Genomic DNA, 20566 nt, shown 5'->3' with positions numbered 1-20566 from the left:
CACGCCAAATCAAAGATCAGTGGTGATCATAAGTGATATTACACGTGATGGTGCTGAGGGCACCATTTTTACAAGCACCCCTTTGAGGAATGTGCTCYCTTCTCCTCATCCCTGACGCCATCAGGTGGCAGAGCTACCAGAGCACAGCAGAGCCAGGACYCCTCACCTTCCACGGGAGACATTTAACTCTTGTGCTTCCCAGCATGATGGAGCAGCTGTTAGGCCAGTGTAAGAGGGCTAAGTGCATCCGACAGTGGTGGTTTTGATGAGGGTGTTTTGTGCGTTGCTGCTCGGGCTGGCTGTGGCTCGGATCACAGTTGGGGTGGAAGAGGCATTGCTGGTGGGGAACTGCATTCAGGTAACATCGCATRCAGAGACACAAAGCAGAAGAAGGTGAGTCTTTGCCATACAGCTTTGCCCAGCTCTCTTTGCTCCCTGCAAGGCAGCAGCAGTCAGCAGCACTCTGATGAAAGACAGTATCACTCCTAGCTCTGCTGTTGCTAAACTGGACCCCGTGCCTTTCCGAATCAGCTAAGCAGGAGCTAACAGAMGTGGCGCTGCTTTCTCCTGCAGGGTCCCTGGAGCTAGCCATGACCCACCCYGAGTTCTACTGGTACGTGGACGAGGGGCTGTCTGCTGAGAACATGAAGAGCTCCCTGCTGCGGAGTGAAATCCTCTTTGGGGCACCGCTGCCAAACTACTACTCAGTGGAGGACCGCTGGGAGGAGCAGCGCCGCAAGTTCCAGAGCTTCGTCGTCACCTATGTGGCCATGCTGGCCAAGCAGTCCACAAGGTGAGGGCTGCGACAGCCGAGGCAGGTGCCTGGCTGAAAGAGCGCRAGGGCAGGAAAAGGCAGAGGTTGGGGAGCATGGTACTCGCTATTGCACTAAAGGAGTGGCTGGAATATGCCCCTCAGGGTGTAAATGTTTGGTCCGAAGGTTTATGCAGGTCAGACCTGTGTGCCCGGCTCAGATAAACCCTGCAGTGTTGAGTCTCACCTGGAAGCCACTAGGTTCAGAGGGTTTGGCATGCCAGCGCAAACTGCTGGTCAGTCTTGCACAGTAGCCAAGGTGTTACGCTCCAGTGGAAGGAGAGAAAGTATCTCCTTTGAAATTGGACTCTGGCACAGTGCTGTGYGTGAGGGTGGGGAGCATATGGCAGAAAGCCATTCACATGCTTCCCTTTAATGCTGCAGCAACGTGCCAAAACCATCAATAGAGACAACAAAAGGGAGCTAAAGATTTATTCCAGTGCCTGCTTTTCTGCTCAGCCCCTGTGTGGCACTGGGTGTGTTCACTTCCACCTCACAAGTCCAGTGCCAGTGGCTCCAGCAGAGCTGCTGCTCTCCATGCCTGGCCTGAATTTGGCTCCARTTGGTCTGATGCAGGGGGTGAAATGGCCCTCTGTTAAGGCTCAGTCTGAGGGTCTGATTCTGCTTTTGCTCTTGTCGGTGTAAATCCTTCCAAGTGTTCAGTCTTTATACAGAGGGAGAGGTGGGGGGTATCAGGGCAGAATAAGTTTCAGGAAATGCAGGCTTGTTTCACCTTGGTCTGTATGGCTCTGGTTTAATAGGGCTTTGCTCGGTGCTTGTTGGAGGGAGAAGGTGAAACAGAGCTAACAGGGAAAATGCCTGTTCASCACAGGGTAGCCAACTACCCAAACAGCTGGGGAAAGGCAGCGAGTCCTGATGTCAGTGTAACTTCTTGATCCCCAGCTCTCTACCGTCCTGAATCTCAATAGCTCCCAGAGCAAAGGGACGCTGATCTTCAAAAGTAGAGTGAAATGCAGCCAGCCCTTGTCGGCCCTGAAAGGCATGCAGCCGCAAAGTGTTCTCAGCAACGGGCGGGCAGAGTGGGTTGCAGTATTGGGAAGCTGAGAGGGGACTGGGGCCAAGGCTTGGTTCTGAAGCCTGGATTCCTGGTAGGCTCCTATAGTGCAGGGCTATTGTACTCCTGCTTAAATTATCTTGGATTACTTCCTCTCAGAGCCTGCTTCCAGAAGCAGAGGCTGGTAAATCATATGGTTCTTGATAGGCTCTCACTCTGCCTGCATCCGCTAGTTATTACCTTTGTGCTTAATATAATAAGCAATGATTAGGATTCCAGATGGAATTGGCTTTGGAGGCTTCAGGAGCTGTTTGCTGACAGCAAGAAGTCTATTAGTGCCATGGACCCAATATGCACTGGAGGAATTTTAAAAATATTAGTCCTGCTATTTTATTTTTCTCTCTTCTTGTGCAAACTTCACCTCCTAACATCCCTCCAGCAGCAATCTAGTTCAGCCCGCTCCCACTGCTGTCTGAGTTGCTTCCTCAGAGAACTGCCAAGTTTATTAGATCGGTGACCTCCTTTGGCCCCAGAAGAGACAATGATGTGCTTTGTTAAAACCCCTGGCTCTTCTCCCTTTACACTCAACTCTGCCTACTGCCCTTCCTTCCTTCCTATCTTCCTACCCCAGCAAAGTCCAGGTGCTGTACGGAGGGACGGATTTGTTTGACTAYGAAGTGAGGAGAACCTTCAACAATGACATGTTGCTGGCCTTCATCAGCAGTAGCTGCATAGCTGTCTTAGTCTACATCCTTACCTCCTGCTCAGGTAGGCCACAGTCAGAGCTGTCCAGCTCTCAAACAAAGCCAAATGTGCTGCGACTCCCTGCGTCCGTGTGCAAACCCTGGGAGAGGCTTCAGTGCTCTGACCCYAGCTTGGCTTTACAGCACAGCAGCRTGCAGAAGGTCACACAAGTCTCTGATTTTTCAGGACAGAGCTTACAGGCAGGGCTCGAGGAGAAGCTCGTGTGAGAACAGGAGTGAGATGTAAAATCCTATCTTGCTAACTCTGGTGTAAAGCTAAGTTGTTTCACTGATGGGGCTGATGGGAAGCATTCTCCAAGCTGTACTCCTGCACTCCTGAGCTGTTCTTTGTCCCACTGCAAGCTTTCCCCAGCACACTCCTGGGAACCAGTACCCCTGTGGGGCAGGTGGGAGGTGGCTGTTCTTCCTGGGGGCAGCCAGCAGTGGTGTTTTTCCATGTTGCTTTCCTCCTGCAGTATTCCTGTCATTCTTTGGCATTGCCAGCATTGGGCTAAGCTGCCTGGTGGCTCTGTTCCTGTACCACGTCGTATTTGGGATCCAGTACCTGGGCATACTCAATGGTGTGGCTGCCTTTGTCATTGTGGGGATCGGTAAGCACATCCTTACACAAACCTACCTGTTCTGCATTGCCGTAACTGCTGCCTGCAGGGAGAGGAAGGTGAGGGTGACAGATGCAGACTGAATTTTCAAGCCCTTTCCCCCTGTTTCCTGTAAGTGGAAGATTTGCACTCAGATGCTCAGGGGAAGTGAGTTTTTAGCTTCTCTGAGCTGTGCTGAGTTATCCAGTGGCTGATTTGGCCCTGTACATCCAGGTTGGTCYATCCTACCTCACCTAGACGTAAGTCTCTGGTGTGAGCAAAGTTTCAAAATCTCCTTTTTTTTCCCAGGGGTTGATGATGTCTTTGTTTTCATCAACACCTACCGCCAAGCCACCCACCTCAAGGACCTGCGACTGCGCATGATCCACACTATCCAGACAGCAGGAAAGGCGACCTTCTTCACTTCCCTGACCACAGCTGCTGCATATGCTGCCAACATCTTCTCTCAGGTATGCTGCAGCTTTGAGATTTTGGGCTTTCTGCTTCTGACACAGGCCCTGATAGAGAGGGGAGCTGCCAGCACTCTTTCTGCCCTCTCTTGCAGTGCAGGGCCATGCCAGACTTGYCCTGCACGTCTCGCCCTCACCTGCTGTAAAGCAGTGAGCACTCTCTCTGTATCAGCATCCAAGGCAATATTTCCTGTGCCATTGATCAAGCAAGATTCAGTGGCTGTTGGGCTCCAGTTCAGCTCTGCACCTGCCAGGGTTGCTGACTACTGTAGCTGAGGGCAGCATGAGCTATTCTCAGGGTGCTCCAGATCTCTTTGGCATGCTGTCTCTCCAGGCCTCTCACCCTAGCAATTCTCTGATCCCAGCTCCATGTTCTCTCTCTTTGTGCAGATCCCAGCTGTGCATGACTTTGGGCTCTTCATGTCGCTGATTGTGTCCTGCTGCTGGGTAGCTGTGCTCTTCACCATGCCAGCAGCTCTTGGAATATGGACCCTTTATGTGTCCCCACTAGAGAGCTCCTGTCAAACCAGGTGAGACCTGGAGCCTTCTTTTGTGAGTGGGAAGTTGTTTGGAGCCCGTGGCCAAGGCAGCGTGCAAATCCCTGCCCCGTCTGTCTGCCATCCTCATCCCCTTCAGGCATCTTAGCTCAGCCATACCCCATTAGTCTGTAATGGAAGGGAAGTTTAACTTATGCCCTTCCAGATCAAAGCAGAATAGAAGGGCCAGGTTACAGTCTCGTTCCCTCTGGTGTATGTATAGGTGCCACCCAGGAGCCAGGGTCTCTGCAATGTCAGTGATGTCTCTTTGTCCAATCCCATGGAGCACTGGAGCCATCTGTGTCCTTAGAGCACTTACTGCACAGCGAAATCCTCAAGCTGTGGAGGCACAGGCCCTGCAAAGCAGACAGATCAACAGAGCTCCTGTTTCTGAGCACAAGCAGTGCATGCAGATTTGTATCTGGAAGTCAGCACCCTTCCCCTGCTCTTTAGCAGTGCAGGTGACCTGGCCTGATTTAATTCATTAGCAAGGAGATGAACTGCTGAACTCCCATCATTCAGCACCAAGCCATCGAGGCTCAGCCCTGCCCTGTATATCCAGCCCAGCCCTCTGCTGCTTTGCCATAGCAGCTCAGCCCCTGACCTCTCAGCACTTAGCAATGGAAATTGCTTATGGTACTGCCTGTGGCTGTCTTTTCAAGTAATTGGAGCAGGCTGTTGCTGCTTTTCTTGTTGTTAAAGAAGCCTGTTGGTAGCTGTTTGTAGGGTACATGGCGTACAGCCCATGCCTTTGTCTCCTTCCCTCCCCGAATCCAGCTGCAGTCAAAAGTGTACCAGAAAGAGTGCCTTGCACCTGGCCGAAGACCTCTTCATTTCCTCGGAGGCCACCTCCAGAGCAGGCCAAGAGACACTTCCCTATCTGGATGATGACATCCCACTGCTCAGTGTGGAGGAGGAGCCTGGTATGTGCTTATCGTGTGCTGCCTTTAGGGGGGACCACGCTGTCCTGTTCATCCTGGAGCGTCTTTCTGTCCCTGCCATTTGTTCATGCCTCAGTTTCCCTACTTTTAAGCTGGGGATAGTGCTGCCACAGGAGTTTGTAGGAGTATGAACTCACTAATGCCTGCAAACTACTTTGAGACYTTCAGTGGGCATCCATACATGCTTGCTAATTACTTTGCTAATCCTCTTGGGTCTAATGTGGATTGTACTCTCTGGCTGGAATCCTTAATTGCCACATGGGTGTAGCCACAAAACTAATCCACAGCCCCAGGACACCCCACCTTTGAGTAAAGGAAGGGTCTCTCCCTCTTTCTTGCCATTCAGAGAGCTGTGTTTGGGAAGCAGGCAAGAGAACACTGTGTTATTCTCCATCATCACCTCCTCAGAGCATCTCCTCCCTCATGGCAAAGAGGGCAATGTCTTGCCTGAGACCACATAATCTAGAAAAAGAGCCCAGAAATGCCCTTATCACTTGTTATCAGCAGATATTCCTTCTAGCCCTGCCTGAAGATAAGGGTACTTATGGGGTCATACTCTGTTTTACTGGGCTTTTAAAACTTGCTGGGATCTCTTCCTTTTTAAGTCCCACAATGGGAATGTTCTGGGCAGTGGGTAGCCTTCAGGCCTAGCAGCAAACTGGAACTGGTGGCAAATGGATCCATGGCTGAGGGCCCCATCAGCCCACAGCAGTGCACAGACCCTCTCCCTGCAGAGAAGGCTCTGAGTAGCTTTTGATACACAGGTATGCTCTGCAAACCACTGCTTCTGCCTGGGTCTTATTCCCTCTCCATCAGCTTGAGTGAGTTGTACAGCACCTTGCACAAGSAGATATTGTAAAGGAGAGCAGAAAGCTATGAGTGACTTTAGCATGACACTGACCACTGAGSCTGCCCTTGATTTTTCTCTTTCTAGTCTCCCTGGAAATGGGTGATGTGCCCTTGGTATCTGTGATGCCAGAGAATCTGCAGCTTCCTGCAGAGAAGAGCAACCGGGGTCACTTGATAGCCCATCTGCAGGAGCTGCTGGAGTACTGGGTGCTGTGGTCTGCAGTGAAGAGCAGATGGGTGATTGTGGGTAAGGAAGAAGGGGAGGTATCCCATCTGCATGGATTTTAAAGGGTTTGACAGCATCTTGATCAGTCTTCAAGCCTGGATTATTAGTGACGGGAGATTGCATAAAGGGACAAGATAGATGGCTTCTGACCCAGTGGATGAGTGTCCTCAGCACAGATGGTCCCTAAGAGAACTGCACAAGGAATTCAGATACTTTTCCATCCCTCTTTTCTCACTCAGATCTGGAATGGCAGGTCCTGATGGGAGGGTTTCTAGTCATGGGGCTTATAAAAAGAAAGCCCAGCTGCCAGTGTACTTCAGGGGTTGTTCCTTTCTTCTCTTGAAAATAGCATCTTGCCTCCACTCCCCTGCTGTCTGGGTACGTCCTGCGTGCAAAGTGCATGCAGGGTCCCACACACTTATCAGGACTTCTTCTTGCAGGGCTCTTTCTCCTCGTTTTGCTCCTGTCCGTATTCTTTGCTAGTCGCCTCCGTCCAGCTAGCCGTGCTCCAGTCTTGTTCCGGCCAGACACTAACATCCAGGTGCTGCTAGACCTGAAATACAACCTGAGTGCTGAAGGCATCTCCTGCATTACCTGCTCAGGTGAGAGTGCTGGTCCCCAGGCTACAGTGGTTGCAGCCTGGCCCAGGCCCTGGGCTGGGAGAGCTGAAACATGAGGTCTGAATCTTCCCAGTATCTCAGTGCACAGATCCCATTGAAGGGAGGAGCCTTCTGGGAGTGGAATGGTGGAGTTCCCCATGGGAATGGCATGTTTTGAAAAGCTGCTTTAGCCAGGATCTGGCTGAGTGTTTCTGCTAGAGCAATTCCTTTATAGTCCAGGAGAAGTGACCACTCTCACTTCCCTGGGCAGCTCTACTGCAACACAGGGTCATGCAAAGAGGCTCCTTTTRCACGTGGGAGACCATCCCAGTGACCAGCTGGGGGTCTGTGGCTCTGCGTTCCCTGCTCAGGGTTTGGTGTTGGATACCAGAGTCCCTGATGTTTTCCCTACTCCAGTGAGTTGCATACACAAGGTTGACAGGTCTCTTGTCATGCCATTCACCCTTTCATCCCTGACTAACCTTTTGGGACAGGTTTGTTTCAGGAAAAGCCCCACAGTTTGCAGAACAACATCCGAACCTCCTTGGAAAAAAAGAAGAGGGGCTCAGGGTTGCCTTGGGGAAGCAAAGGGAGCATAAGTGATACAGGGCAGCAAGGTGAGTGGGGTGTGATGACCGTGACTTTGGCCACATTTGGGTCTGGGGCTCAAGGGTCCGCTCAGGTGAAGATCAAATCATATGTCCTCTAAATAGCTGATTGGGAATAATTTTATTCGGGCACACCTCTACTGAGCCCTGGCTTGATGCTGGACATAAGGGGCATCATTATTATCCTCCTTCCTCTGAATGTATTCTGCTGTGTGGAACAGGTCCCTATAACCAAGGTAGCAGCACAGTCTAGTGATATCTCTCTGGCCTGCCCAGTCTGAGCACAGGGTTAGGAGCTCAGAGCTTTTGCATCCCAGTCCCATTTCACAGCCTTGTTGGCAGGCTGTGAGGAGAGTAAATTCAGCCTGCTTCTCATGGGATTTTGAGGATAAAAGAGTTATGGGGCCAGGTCCTAAGTTGACGTCAATCAATAAGCCTTCAGGAATTACTGCAGCTCAGGATATATTTGTGAAATCCTTTGAAAGATGTGCTGTGCTGCTAGGAGGCAGAAGCTGTGCCTGCTGCCCCAAAGGAGACCGCAGGCCAAAAGACCCTCCTTTGCTGCTGCCCCTGTTTGTAGGATTTACTGATCGAAAAGTGCCATTAACACTCCCACACCTACTGTGTTGTTTTCTTCAGATCTCCAGGGGACTGTGTATATCTCCAAGACAAGAGGCAAGGGAAGACCAGCCATCTACAGGTTCTCGCTCAACAACAGTGTCCCTGCCCCCTGGCAAACGGTGTCAGCGGGAGATGGGGAGGTGCCTTCGTTCCAGGTGAGTCAGGGGATCTTGGACTCCTCTATCAAGAGTGCAGCACACAACAGGTGAGCACGAGAGCCTCCTGCCTCTCCACAGGGCCCTGGGTAGCACAGGGTGCAATATGCAGGGTATTGCAGTAAGGTTGCTGACAGCGAAGGCGTTGTGCCTGGCAGTGGTAGAGATTAGGCCTGGCACTGCCGCAATACTGGGCTGTTGCTGTTGTGTGACTGTCAGCAATGGGAGCAAGAGTGTGGATACCTGTGGGAATCAGATGGGACCTGGCATCCTCAGCCAAGCTCACTCCCTACTAGAAACTGCTACTGAAACAGCTGGATTCCTGCTGCCTCCTGTCCCTTCACAGACAACTGGTGAGCAGGCAACACTGCTCGTGCGCAGACCATGGGGGGGACACACCTACAGGAGAACCTGCTTTCAGATCTCCCTCACCCTGCACAGAGCAGCCACCATCTACCCTAGGRCCATGGAGAATGGGGATGGTGAGGGATCCTGTTAAACACTAGCCATTGCTGGGAAGGAGGCAGGCTGGGGACTGGCTTGGTTTGTGCCTGCAGTGCTCATTCTGTGTGGCTGTGCCAGTGCTCAGGGAGGAGGGGAGTGTGTGATGCTAACATGCGACAAGCTGCAACCCTGTGGAGTTAAGTGTCTGTTTTCATTAATCCATTGCTTAGGTGTATAGAGTGCCTTTCGGTAACTTCACCAGGAAGCTGACAGCTTGTGTGTCCACAGTAGGGCTGCTTAAGCAGACGAGCCCCAGGAAGTGGATGATGACCACCTTGTCCTGTGATACCAAGAGAGGCTGGAAGTTCGACTTCAGTTTCTACGTGGCCGCCAAGGAGCAGCAGCGAACGCGGTAACCCTCCAAAACCCACTGAGGGCCAGGCAGCAAAAGCAGCACAGCCAAACAGCTGATAAGGGGTGCCTGATGTCCAGTGCCAGTCCTGCCCTCAGTTGGTGACATCCCTGGAGGCCTGGCTTTGCTGCAAAGTGCCCTGTCTTTGCAGAGTTATTTTGCAGGCCCATAGTGTCATTGATGTGGCAAAGGCCATCCAGGCTCAGGGCTGTGACTGAGGGCTTCTTTGGGTGGCAGAAACAAATTGCTGATTTTTGGTCTCTCCCTTACCTGCCTGAACTCTTGGGCTGAACAGGCAGCACACAATAYACAGTGGCTGGGGATCCAGATCTGGAGTTGCTCCCCTTTTCCTTCCCTGTGCCCCCGAGGTTCTCTCTAGTGCTTTCCACATGGTGCTTTGGACACACCATCTTTATCACCTCTGGTCCCCCATAACGAACTCTGTTTGCACAGGAAACTGTATTTCGCCCAGTCGCACAGGCCTCCTTACCATGGCCGAGTGTGTGTGGCACCTCCTGGCTGTCTTCTCAGCTCTAGCCCAGATGGACCCACCAAAGGCATCCTTTATGTTCCCAGTGAGAAAGGTAAGCTGATGAGGGCCTGTTCAGCCACGTCTGTTGCTTTCCGGGCCAGAGAGGCAGTCAGTTCTTTGATTTCTTCTGATGTAACCATCCTTTCTTCTGTATTTGACAGCAGCACCCAAAGCAAAGCTCTCAGCTACTTCTGGATTTAATCCTTGCATGAATACTGGCTGCGGGAAGCCAGCAGTGCGGCCACTGGTGGACACAGGAGCCATGGTGTTTGTGGTGTTTGGTATCCGAGGGGTTAATCGTACTAGACGCCCGGACAACCACGTCATTGGAGACATGGTACACACACTTTCTGGCATGCTGAACAAGCATGCCTGGGGATGATGAGTGAAGGAAAATCTCCCTGGATAGTGTTTAGTTAATCCCCACAGCCCAGGCAGCATGGTCCAGCAGTCTAGCCAGATGGAATAGCAGAGATGGCAGCACTGGGATGAGCCAAAAGCATGTTTCTGTTTTAACAAATTCACAAATAATGGAGATAAGCCCAGTGCTGAAATCACTTTAGACTTTCTAGAAAATCCCTTTCTGAGCGCAATGTCTAACCTTCTAATTTTGAATCCTGAGGATTTTAGAAGCAAAACCATCTTGAGCTCAGTATGGAAACCTCACTACAACCTCAAGATCCCAGCAACTGCTGTTTTTCTATAATTATTGTTTATCCTGTTGTGAGATATTAACATAAAGTACAAATCGACTACAGTACCAGGGAAAGGTTCCTGAATATGACTTGTCCAAGAACAGCTTTTCCCCCAAATCTGACACCTTGACATATTCGCAGCCTTTCCCCAGCAAAATTATGCTTAACTGTTCTCTTGGCAAATGCACGTCAGCTTCTTGCAGTTCCTCCTGCCTTCTGATTGGGGGGAACTGGCAGAACCAGCCTTTGCCCATTTCCTCTGGAGGGGACAGTGCAAAATGCAGGCAGTGGAGTGGGCGGAAAGATGGAGTTCAGCACTGGGCAGTGCTCGATTTGCAGCTTCTCCTTAGGCAGACCCTAATGGCTCTGGGCATGGGCACTCATCAGTGCTTCCCTCATCCAGCCCGAGTTTTTGGCATAGTTTCTTGCTGGGTTGTCTGGCGAGGCAAAGATGTCTGATGGTTTGTTTGTTTGTTTTTTCACTTTATAACATGAATAGTGACATTGGTACAAGTCCTGGTGTGGGCACAGTTCAGAAGTCCATTGGGGAATTAATGTGGTTGAGCTTTCTCCTTCCCCTCAAGGAATAGAAGCACATTCATTGGATAATAGGATAATTCAGGTTGGAAGGAACTTCAAGATGTCATCTAGTCCAACCATCCTAGGAAGTAAATGCACACTGCAGGTGTGCCTGTAGATGACATGGGGACAGGTTTCCTGTGCGACAGAGCTTGACCCTGTGGGTACAAGAGTCCTCAGGGTGTACACATCAGAGCTGGTCCCAGGCTGTGTGCCCAGGGGAGGACTCAGTTTCTGCCTTCTTGTGCCAGTTGCCWTGTGTGTGCCTCACGTGTGGTGCTCTTGTTGTTGTGTCTCCTTGTGAAAGGGCAGCGTTATCTATGATGACAGCTTCGACCTCTTCAAAGAGATTGGCAACCTGTGCCGCCTCTGCAAAGCCATTGCCAGCAACACTGAGCTGGTGAAGCCAGGAGGGGCTCAGTGCCTGCCCTCCGGTAGGTAGGATTAATGCCAGTCACAAGGTCCTTGGGGAGATCCGGAGAACCTGGGTGGATACTGGTTCTCATCCTCCAGTCTGAGGAGGGTGGCTGCTAGGGGTTTTAAACTTTCAGATCACAGCTTGATGAGGCAGGGAGAGGAAGGAGAGGTGCCAGTCAGTGGTAAACGCAGGCAATGCAGGGAGGAGATGTGCTTCTCAGCAGCCAGCTCTCCTAACTGAAGCCTTTCTTTTCAGTCATGGGCATTGCTGGTGATATATTCACAAGCTTTTGGGCAAGCAAATCTCTCTTCTCAATAGCTCCTGGGTAACCGGCAAACCACACCTGACTTGGGTGTCCTGAGGCTCCTCTCTGCCCCTGTGGCTTCTCGTCCCTAACCAGTGACTCTCTCCCAACTCTAGAGGTCACAAAGTTACGGAGCTGAGTTTAGGGAGGGAATATGGGCTTTAGGCCAAAAGCCAACCCTGCACCTTCGCACCTGAAGAAAATCCCTGCCAGGCCAGGCAGACAGCTCCTGTGCTGACATAATTCAGCACTTGCTGTTGGTACCACTTCCTGAAGGCTGGGGACAAGCAGTTGTGGTAGTGTCCTGTTGGGTGCTGATGGCACTGAGGGCCCTCTCAAGCTAGCAGCAGTTACGGGCTCTGCTGCTGAGAACTCAAGTGCTTTGGCAAGTCATAGATGCCAGGGGAAGCAGCTGCTGCTAAGTGGGGCCTGCAGCTTTCTCTTGTTTTCTTCCCCCTTGCTCCCATGTGTTCCCTTTCCCTGTCCCATCCTCCACTCCTTGCTCTTTTTTTCTCTCCAGGTTATAGCATCTCCTCCTTTCTGCAGATGTTGCACCCTGAGTGCAAGAACATCCCTGAGCCGAACCTGCTGCCTGGGCAGCTCTCTCACGGGGCAGTGGGAGTGAAGGATGGAAAGGTGCAGTGGATCTCCATGGCATTTGAATCAGTAAGCACATGGCATCACCATCTCTCCTTGTGAAGGTTCATTGTGACTTCTAGGGGTTTAGTTGTGCTTTCCCTGCACTGGCCACTTCCATTTTCAGCTGTAATTTGGTGCTTCCTAGAGCTTGTTCCTTGTTGCAGACAGGTGCCTAACATCACTCTTACCACAAGAGCTTGGGCAAAGAGCTGGTGCCAGTTTGCCCATCTGCTGCTACCAGTTCTGCCTGGTGCTGCAACTCCAGTTGGCTTGTTCTACCTCCTCCCTTGGCATGCAGACCCTGCCCTGGGAGCAGGACACAGGAATAACCCATTCATCTTCTTACAGACAACCTACAAAGGGAAATCTTCCTTCCAGACATATGCTGACTATCTGAAATGGGAGACATTCCTGCAGCAGCAACTTCAGCTCTTCCCAGAGAGCTCTGCTCTCCGACATGGCTTCCAGACCTGTGAACACTGGAAGCAGATCTTCATGGAGATCATAGGCAAGTGACTGCTGTGTTTATCTGCCCAAGGAACCCCAGCTCTCTGACATACCTTCACTGCAGTCTCCTCCATCTTATGGACAAGTGTTATACCCCTAGGCCCTTACCATTGCTGTGCAAGCTCCTAAGCCTGTTTGGCTCTGCTCCAAGCAGCTGACAGTGTCGAAGTCCTAAGCAAAGCCTGGGGACATAGAGAGGGGAAGGGACTCTGCCCTGCTCATGTGGCAGGCCAGAATAGGACTCAGGTCACCCACTTCCCACTTTTCATCCTCTTCTTCCTGTCTACCCCAGTGTGATTCCCTGTCTGCCTTGTCCCCAGCAGGGTCACAGTGTCCCCCTCACCCCAGCTGTCACCTTGCAGGATGCAAACTAGCTGGCTCTTTTCTTCCAGGAGTGCAGAGTGCCCTGTATGGTCTCATCCTCTCGCTGGTTATTTGTGTGGCTGCCGTGGCAATATTCACCACTCATATCCTCCTCCTGCTGCCAGTGCTGCTCAGCATTTTAGGTAAAAAAAAAAAAAAAAAAAAAAAAAAGCCAACCCTAATGTGTCAGGCTTTCCCTTGGTGTGAATTTACTGGACTGTGGCACTGCTAAGTCTCTGGTGATTTTTTTGAAGTGTTCTTAACTCTATGTAAACCCTTCTGGCTTTCCTGGACTTGGTCCTGATTTACCTGGGTGAGTGGGAGAAACTCTCAGCGAGTGCAAGGGGACCTCACTGCGAAAATAGATTTTTGTATCTAATTCCTAGTGCGTTTTATCTACACAATCCCTTCTATTTGTTTAAGTAAGGGTTTTAGCTACACAAATGCCATCCCTGCCTGTTATGTATAATAATGTGATTAAGTCCCACATGCTCTGAAWAACAATTGCACTACTTCCCAAGGATCTGCACCATGGCTGCTGTTTCCAAGCAGTGTGAGATTTTAAAAGCTGAATATTTTAGCGGTTTTGTTAGTATTTGAAGCAAATTTGTAAATAGCCTCCCTCTCCCTGACTGGTGATTTGACGATATTATGGACTAAGTGTGTTGCTAAACTTCCCTGTTTAAAAATCCAATCTATCATTTTTAAACCACTTAGTCTCCCACTCATGACTCACAAACATCACTCTTGTCTTAAAATAAGCCAAAAAACAACAAAAAACGCACATGTGTTCAGCTTGTGTGTAACTTCAGGAAGGAAAACATAGGACCTTCTTTCTTGTAGTGCACGTGTGCACACATGCACACTTGCTTGGGCTTGGATTCACTTAGCAAGCATTCACCTGCATTGGTATCAGTCTGTTGGTTTGCTTAATATCTCAGTTAGGTGCTTCCCTATCACTGGCAGGTCTGAACACCTTACTGAGTGGTCCCTGTGGCCAGTGGAAGGTGTGGGAGGTGTTTGTCTCTCAGGGTAGGAGGGAGTGGGTACATGGTTCAGACTGGCTAGGGTGCAGACCTGCAGGGGTGCATTCCCAAACTACCCTGTCACTGATTTGTAGCAGTAGGGCTGGGATTTGAGGCAGGAATCCCAGAGTCCTTTCAATTTGCTTAATATTACCTTCTCCCTGCAGGCGTGGTCTGCTTGGTGGTGACCATCATGTACTGGTCTGGCTGGGAAATGGGGGCTGTGGAAGCCATTTCCCTCTCCATCCTCGTTGGCTCCTCTGTCGATTACTGCGTGCACCTGGTGGAGGGCTACCTGCTGGCAGGGGAAAACCTGCCACTGCACCAGGCAGAGGTGAGCTCTGGGGGCACGAAGCGGGGGGTGCATTTTGCTACCTCGCAGCACGCCCGGGCTGGTTGCTGCTTTCCCAGCTGACTGGTCAGAGTGATGCGAGCTGATATGCCTGAGCACAGGGAACCCAGCAAGGGTCCTCCCCACGTGGATGTCTCTCTTGCTGGCCACTGGACATAGCTGTATCCAAAGAGACCCTCCTTTCATGCCCCAGTGAAGACCATCCTGCTCTGGGATGGCTCTACATTCCCCCCTAACCTGCACAAACTGGTGTGTCTTGCTGCACTGCACCTCCAAGCTCTCTCCTCCCTTTTTAACATCTTTTCCCTCTTTGGGAAGATGGAGAGCGCAAAAGCTTGGAGATCTCTGATCCCAGGTATAGTGTCACCAGCAGTCAGCCTGATGTAGCTGGAAGGAGGCACTGATGGGCTGATTTTGCTTCTGCTTGGATGTTAACCTCATGGCTGTTTGCCCAGTGTGCTCCAGGACTGCATGAGCCATGAGATCTGCACGCCTGCAGCATCTTTGTCCTGGATCAGGATGCTATGAGCTAGAACAGCCCTCTCGAAGGCTAAATGTTAGTGCAGCCCCATGTGCTCATCCCCACTCCCTCTTAACACTGCCATCCCTTCTGCCAGGACCCCACAGCATGCCGCCAGTGGAGGACGATCGAAGCGGTCCGTCACGTGGGTGTGGCGATTGTCTCGAGCGCTGTCACCACAGTGATTGCTACCGTCCCGCTCTTCTTCTGCATCATTGCCCCTTTCGCCAAGTTTGGGAAGATTGTGGCCCTCAACACAGGAGTCTCCATCCTGTACACGTTAACTGTGAGCACAGCCCTGCTAAGCATCATGGGGCCTGGCACCTTCATCCGGAGCAGGACTTCCTGCCTCAAGGCCTTGGTGGGGGTGCTTCTCGCTGGCCTGCTGGGTCTATGCATCTGCCTCGCCCTGCTGAAGAGCGGATTTAAGATCCCTCTCCCTAATGGGACAGCCCTGTAGACCCTATGCCAAGAGCTACATGCTCTGTCCTCTTGCTCACTTTTCTGTTTTCTTTTCTTTTCTTTTTTTTAAAGGATATCTTTTGTAAGAAAAAAAAAGAGGAAAAAAAATCCCTTTTTTCCAGAAGTTTTTCAACTCCAGATGCACTTTATTTTCTAATGGGTTTTGCTCTAAACTTGTATTTATTTCAGTAGTGACGGATGGAAGACTGACAGCGAGGGCTGCCCAGGGAATACCTCAGCCAGAAAATAGCAGGGGAGAAGGTGTCCTTCTCTTCTTAATTTTCTTTCTCCTTTGCTTTTCTTTTTTAAATGAACAGAGTTTTCTGGAACCACAAAGGTAAAGGGAACAAGTCAGGTAGGCATCTGATCCCTTTCAAACCTCTTCCCTTCTTCCCCCTCTTCCCCTTGGTCAGGGTCAGTGTTGCAGTGATGGCTCTTGGAGCGAAGTCCTGCCTCCACCCCAGGCCTGTGCATTTCTACCTGAGCCTTTGAAAACAGCAGTGAGCTGATGAACAGGCACGGGGAATATCGCTATCTGGACCCCTTTGCCATGCCCTGTGCTCAGGCTAGGCCAGGAGTGAGCTCATTGGACAGGAGACACATTTCCAAGAAAGCTCTTCTGAGGGGGCCTTGTGGGATCTGCACTGGAGATGTTGGGCAGCACCTCCCAGAGGCACCTGCACACATCATTAGCAGGGACTGCCAGGATGCATGGCTCTTCCCCTCCTTCTGAAGGGACARTGCACCTTTTGCTTCCCCAGAGGAGAGATCCCCCTGGAGCTCTTGGGTCTGGGAACAGCCATCAGGAACGCCATCGGTGCCCTTATCAGCTTGCCTGCCTCTCTCCCAGCGAAGCAGGGAAGCCAAGACAGTAACAGTGCCCTGCTCCTGCACCACACGTGGCCTCACCAGTCTCTGTGCCTGCTCTTCGTTGTGCAGAGGGAACAGCCTTTGGCTCCCTGTAAAGCCTTCTGCTCCTGGTCATAGTAGTCAGCTCGCAGTCTGAGTAGGAGATAACCAGGCAGAGCCCCTGGCTGGGGGTGTGCGCAGATAAACAGAGCTGCCTCCTCCATGGCAGCTTAGATGCAGCCTCCGTTGTGGAGAGATGAAGGCAGCGGAGCTTCAGCCTGCGGCTGCTGCCTGCTCAGAGCAGATGGTTTATATTAAAGTAAAATGAAATTGCAAACTGGCGCCATTAACAAGTACATTTTAAGCATCACTGATTCCATCATATTCTTAAAATTGAAATAACTAAGTGTGTGCATTGATATGCAGCACATCTGGTCCCCAGCAGAAGGGGAGGGGTCAGGCCCACTGGGAACTGCAGTAAACATTATTTACAGGGATGCCAACAGAGGGAGGTGGCCAGAACGTGGCCTGACTCATTTGTTTGCAGATACTACATCCCTGGTGACTTTGCATTCTCTGTCTGGATTGACCCCCTTTTTAAAATGGAAATGCCAGGAAGCCAATCTCCATTGCCAGCTGTGTTCTGGGGACCAGGCTGCTGAGACCAGCAGCTGCTTCTGCTTGGCTCGCTGTATCCCTGCCAGTCTCTTACATCTTCACATCATGCCTTTGCTAGTTCCCTTTAAGAGTGGGATCCTCCCTGAGAAAATGGATCAAGCATTTATTCCTAAAGCAAGTGCTCAGCTCCCCTAGGCCTCAGCTGGAGCGGGCAGTGCCAGGACAAGACTCTTGCTGGGCCTCACTGATGCCAGGGGACGCCCAGAGCAATCCTGCTGCAGGCAGTGAGGCTGGGGAGAGCACAAGCAGATCAGACCTGGTTTTTATAGCTGCTGTGCACAGTTTGGCCGCAGCTTCGATCTGCAAGCACTTCTTTCCCCAATGTCTGTTCTCCAAATTTAAATACCAGTGGTGCCCCAAGTGTCCCTGCAGGGCAGCAAGCGTAGAGGGCAGCATGCTGACAGCCTACAGCACTGTGAGACCTACGTGGCTGTGGGAGTGCTGCCAAGAGAGAGCAAAGGAGGCCCAATGCTGCAGAGGAGGCCGTGGCTGGCAGCTTGACCTGAATCCAGCTGATGCTTCAACCTTCTCAGGGTGATAAAGCTGATGGTTATTTCTGGGTCACCAGACAGGAGAGGAAGGTATGAAGTACACGCTTGCACAAAGTCCCTCCTTCTGTGAGCGTGGAGAAGCCTTGAAGGATCATAAAGACAAGGCATAGATCTGCTTTGAATCCTGCAAAATGTAAAGCTCATTCAAGCCCCAGGAGTCCTATGTTTTTGTTCACTATAAAGAGGCTGTGCAAGCCCCCCATCTCCAGCGTGATGCTGGGCACACCATGCTGGGACCATTCTCAGCTGCTCTTGGAAGGCAAAAATTAACTTCAGAGCAGTGGCAAACCTTTTATGTCTCCTGAGTCTGATCTGGCAGGGTGCTAGAAGTTGCCAGCAGTTTGCTGGGCTGCTGCAGACAAAAATAACAGAGTTCTTAGCATCTGACAGATTTTGTTCCCTTTTCTGGAGCAGGCAGGAGAAAGCATAGGCTGTCATTTTCCCTCCTCATCCAGGCCCAGCCAGGGCAGTAAGGGTGGCTGGTAATAGCAAGAACTGGTTATGACCTTGTCCTTTGTATGTCCAAGATGGTACTAGGAGTGTGCTGGGAGAGCAATGGCTGGAGCAATTCAAAAAGGAAAAGGAGAGAGACAGAGAAGTGCAGAGCTGTAGCAAATGATTCACAAAAGCATATTGAGGAGATCAGGCAAGGAAACTGAGGCAGAGAGGAGAAGGAACTTGCTCCAGATCGTGGTAGGATGGCAGAAGAGCCAGAAGGTGATCCAGTCTCCTGCCCTCTAGACAGTGCTTTTCACCACAAAGACCTGCTGGATACTGGTGAGCTGAAAACTTGATTTAACATAGTCATGTTATTTGTCTTTTCTTGAAGATCTAACTAGATGTTTGCACAGCTCAGTGTTAGAGAAAATGTCCATCCCCATGTGCCCTGGAGTGGAAGAGACTTAGAGCTGGGGCCCAGCCTTCCCCAAAATGCTTATAGTGCCCTGATCTCCCCAAGCACTTGTGGAGACAGTAAATCACTGACGAGTACGTACATCCATCTCCAGGTAGGCAGGGTTCTCCTTGCCGTTAGAAAATAATCCTAAAATTAGAGAGGTAGAAAAACGGATGGGTTTATCTGAGCAAATGTGAAGGTGGGGCTGACAACCCTGCTGGGAATCAGCACTCTGTGGCAGATGCTTGCAGCAATAAAAAGCAAGGCCTCAGCTGTCTGGCATGGTTCTGGCAGCAGATGCTCCCCTAAATTAATTCCTCCCCCACCTCTGCCTATCTTCTTTCTCTAATGACTCCTCTGTTGCCCAGACCAGCTCTTGGACCCCGTCACCTTGCTGACCAAAGTTCACCTTCTCTGTGGTAGCTGCTCTCACCTAATGTGCTTGCAAAGTCTGGATTAAAATGTAATGAAAATTTTCTGAGGGATAGTTTCTCAGCCGGAGAATGCTACTGTGTTAAAATGCTTCATACAAAGGTATCAATTTTGATGTTTTTAAACAATTGAACGCAGCAGCCCAGTGTCATGGAAATATTCCATCCCACCCTTACTTGGAAGAGAATGCTCCAGTTTTCCATTTCAAAACAATCTTCTTGCTGCAATTAAAAAAAAAATGTACACAATTTACCAGTCATAGCACACTGAAATGAACTATTTCTGTTCACTGCCAGCTCTTTTTATTCTGGGAAATCCTGTTTTGAAGGATACATTCTTAAAAGTTGATGTTTCAGAGTGGGGGGATCATTCTAAAACTGTGCAGTTTCCTTCAAAATGGGGCCGGTCCTCGCCTGACCAGAAGCCCTGTCCCGGCCAGCCCGAGGCAGTAGCAGAAGGCCCTTGCTCGCTGTTTTTGAAGCACTGTGATACTATGTGCAGAACTGATGCAGCTGCTCATCGTCTTCGACAGAGCTGCTGCAATGAAGGCTCCCCATGGCCAGGGACGCTCGGGGAGCAGGTCCCTGCTCATAACAGCCATGTCTGCATCAGCTTTGGAGCGAAGAGGAGCAGAACTGAAGTGATTTGAAAGATCAGTGTCAGAGGCAGGAATAGACCCAGGTCTCCTCCCTCCATTTCTACGCTGCGGTGTCTCTTGAGTTGCTGGGCCGATGCTGGGTCTGTCCAGGCAACAGGGACATCAGGGTTGGCCACCTACCCTAGCAGTTTTCCAGGCTGTAGATACTGGAAAAAGCTTGGTGATGGAGCTGGGCTGTGTTCCCTGCTAGATCTGAAACTACGCCAGGGCAAAGCCAGCCTGGGAATCGCCAGGGAGGAGGGTGTGGCATGCCTGCGGCGTCACTGGGACCGCTGACACGGTGCCTCCCGAGACCCCTTGTTTTGCCGCTGCTGGGGCAAACTGGGCTGTTGCTTGATGTCATGGCATCTAACTCTTTTAGCTTTTCCTGCACTGAATTTTCTTACCAGAGCAGCCTGCCCTCCTGAAAGGTTATAAGGCCTGTAATTTAACCCAGTGACATGCATAAATCCTCCCACGCTGGCCAGCAGGGAAGCTCTGCTGATTGATTTACAGCCAAGCAGGGCAACCTCACAGTCCCTCGCTTATTCGCCTCGGCTAACTCCTCTGCCCTGGCTTAGTACCAGCGGTCTTGCAGTTAGGTGTCTGTCCAGGCCTGCCCCCAGCCCTAGGACGCAGTTGTTTTGTGTCCTTTCTCCCCATCACTCCTTGTTTGGGCAGTTCCTGGGAGGGCAGAGCAACAAGCAGAGGAGCAGCGAGGTTGCGGCGGCGGGGAGCTGGAAGAGTGGGAAGAAGGCGGTGGGAGGGAGGATGGGTGAAGAGCCAAGGGAGGGATGAGGGGAGGGAGGGAGCTGCCATTTCCCATGTCGCGTGCAGAGGGCCGGTTCTCAGAGCGACGTAGCACAATTCCCCATGTAATGTACGCGTGTTACTTTTGTAAGTCGTCTCCTACCCTCACTATTTTCAGTGTTCCTTGATTTTTGGAGACTTGTAAATAAAAGATTTTGACATTCGCTCGTTTGGCTCCTTCGATCTCCACCACATCCCTGTTTGCACTTGGCCGCGGACGTGTTGGGCGCCGTGCAAGCCTAACGGGTGCGGGTCCAGGCCCGGCTCTGCATGGCTGCAAGGCCGTCTG

The 20566-nt window shown here is 51.1% G+C and overlaps 1 protein-coding gene across 1 annotated transcript in view; it reads left to right on the top strand.

Annotated features, from left to right (window-relative positions):
* Window positions 1-20213, top strand: part of DISP3 (dispatched RND transporter family member 3) — a 30136-nt gene extending 9923 nt beyond the window's left edge. Inside the window, exons 3-21 of the mRNA XM_026074136.1 lie at window positions 574-793; window positions 2458-2594; window positions 3046-3180; window positions 3478-3638; window positions 4029-4168; window positions 4952-5097; window positions 6050-6211; window positions 6631-6792; window positions 7284-7406; window positions 8037-8173; window positions 8848-9029; window positions 9483-9613; window positions 9726-9898; window positions 11143-11269; window positions 12078-12223; window positions 12545-12704; window positions 13096-13209; window positions 14259-14425; window positions 15061-20213. Of these exons, the coding sequence (XP_025929921.1) occupies window positions 574-793; window positions 2458-2594; window positions 3046-3180; window positions 3478-3638; window positions 4029-4168; window positions 4952-5097; window positions 6050-6211; window positions 6631-6792; window positions 7284-7406; window positions 8037-8173; window positions 8848-9029; window positions 9483-9613; window positions 9726-9898; window positions 11143-11269; window positions 12078-12223; window positions 12545-12704; window positions 13096-13209; window positions 14259-14425; window positions 15061-15423 (3086 nt within the window). The 3' untranslated portion in view covers window positions 15424-20213. The remainder of the gene's footprint in view (window positions 1-573; window positions 794-2457; window positions 2595-3045; window positions 3181-3477; window positions 3639-4028; window positions 4169-4951; window positions 5098-6049; window positions 6212-6630; window positions 6793-7283; window positions 7407-8036; window positions 8174-8847; window positions 9030-9482; window positions 9614-9725; window positions 9899-11142; window positions 11270-12077; window positions 12224-12544; window positions 12705-13095; window positions 13210-14258; window positions 14426-15060) is intronic.
* Window positions 20214-20566: the final 353 nt, after the last annotated feature.

The sequence above is a fragment of the Apteryx rowi genome, unplaced genomic scaffold (assembly GCF_003343035.1).
Source record: "Apteryx rowi isolate R43461 unplaced genomic scaffold, aptRow1 scaffold_38, whole genome shotgun sequence".
Taxonomy (NCBI): domain Eukaryota; kingdom Metazoa; phylum Chordata; class Aves; order Apterygiformes; family Apterygidae; genus Apteryx; species Apteryx rowi.
Note: the sequence above shows the minus strand (reverse complement) of the source record. Positions and strands in the feature narration are given on the sequence as shown.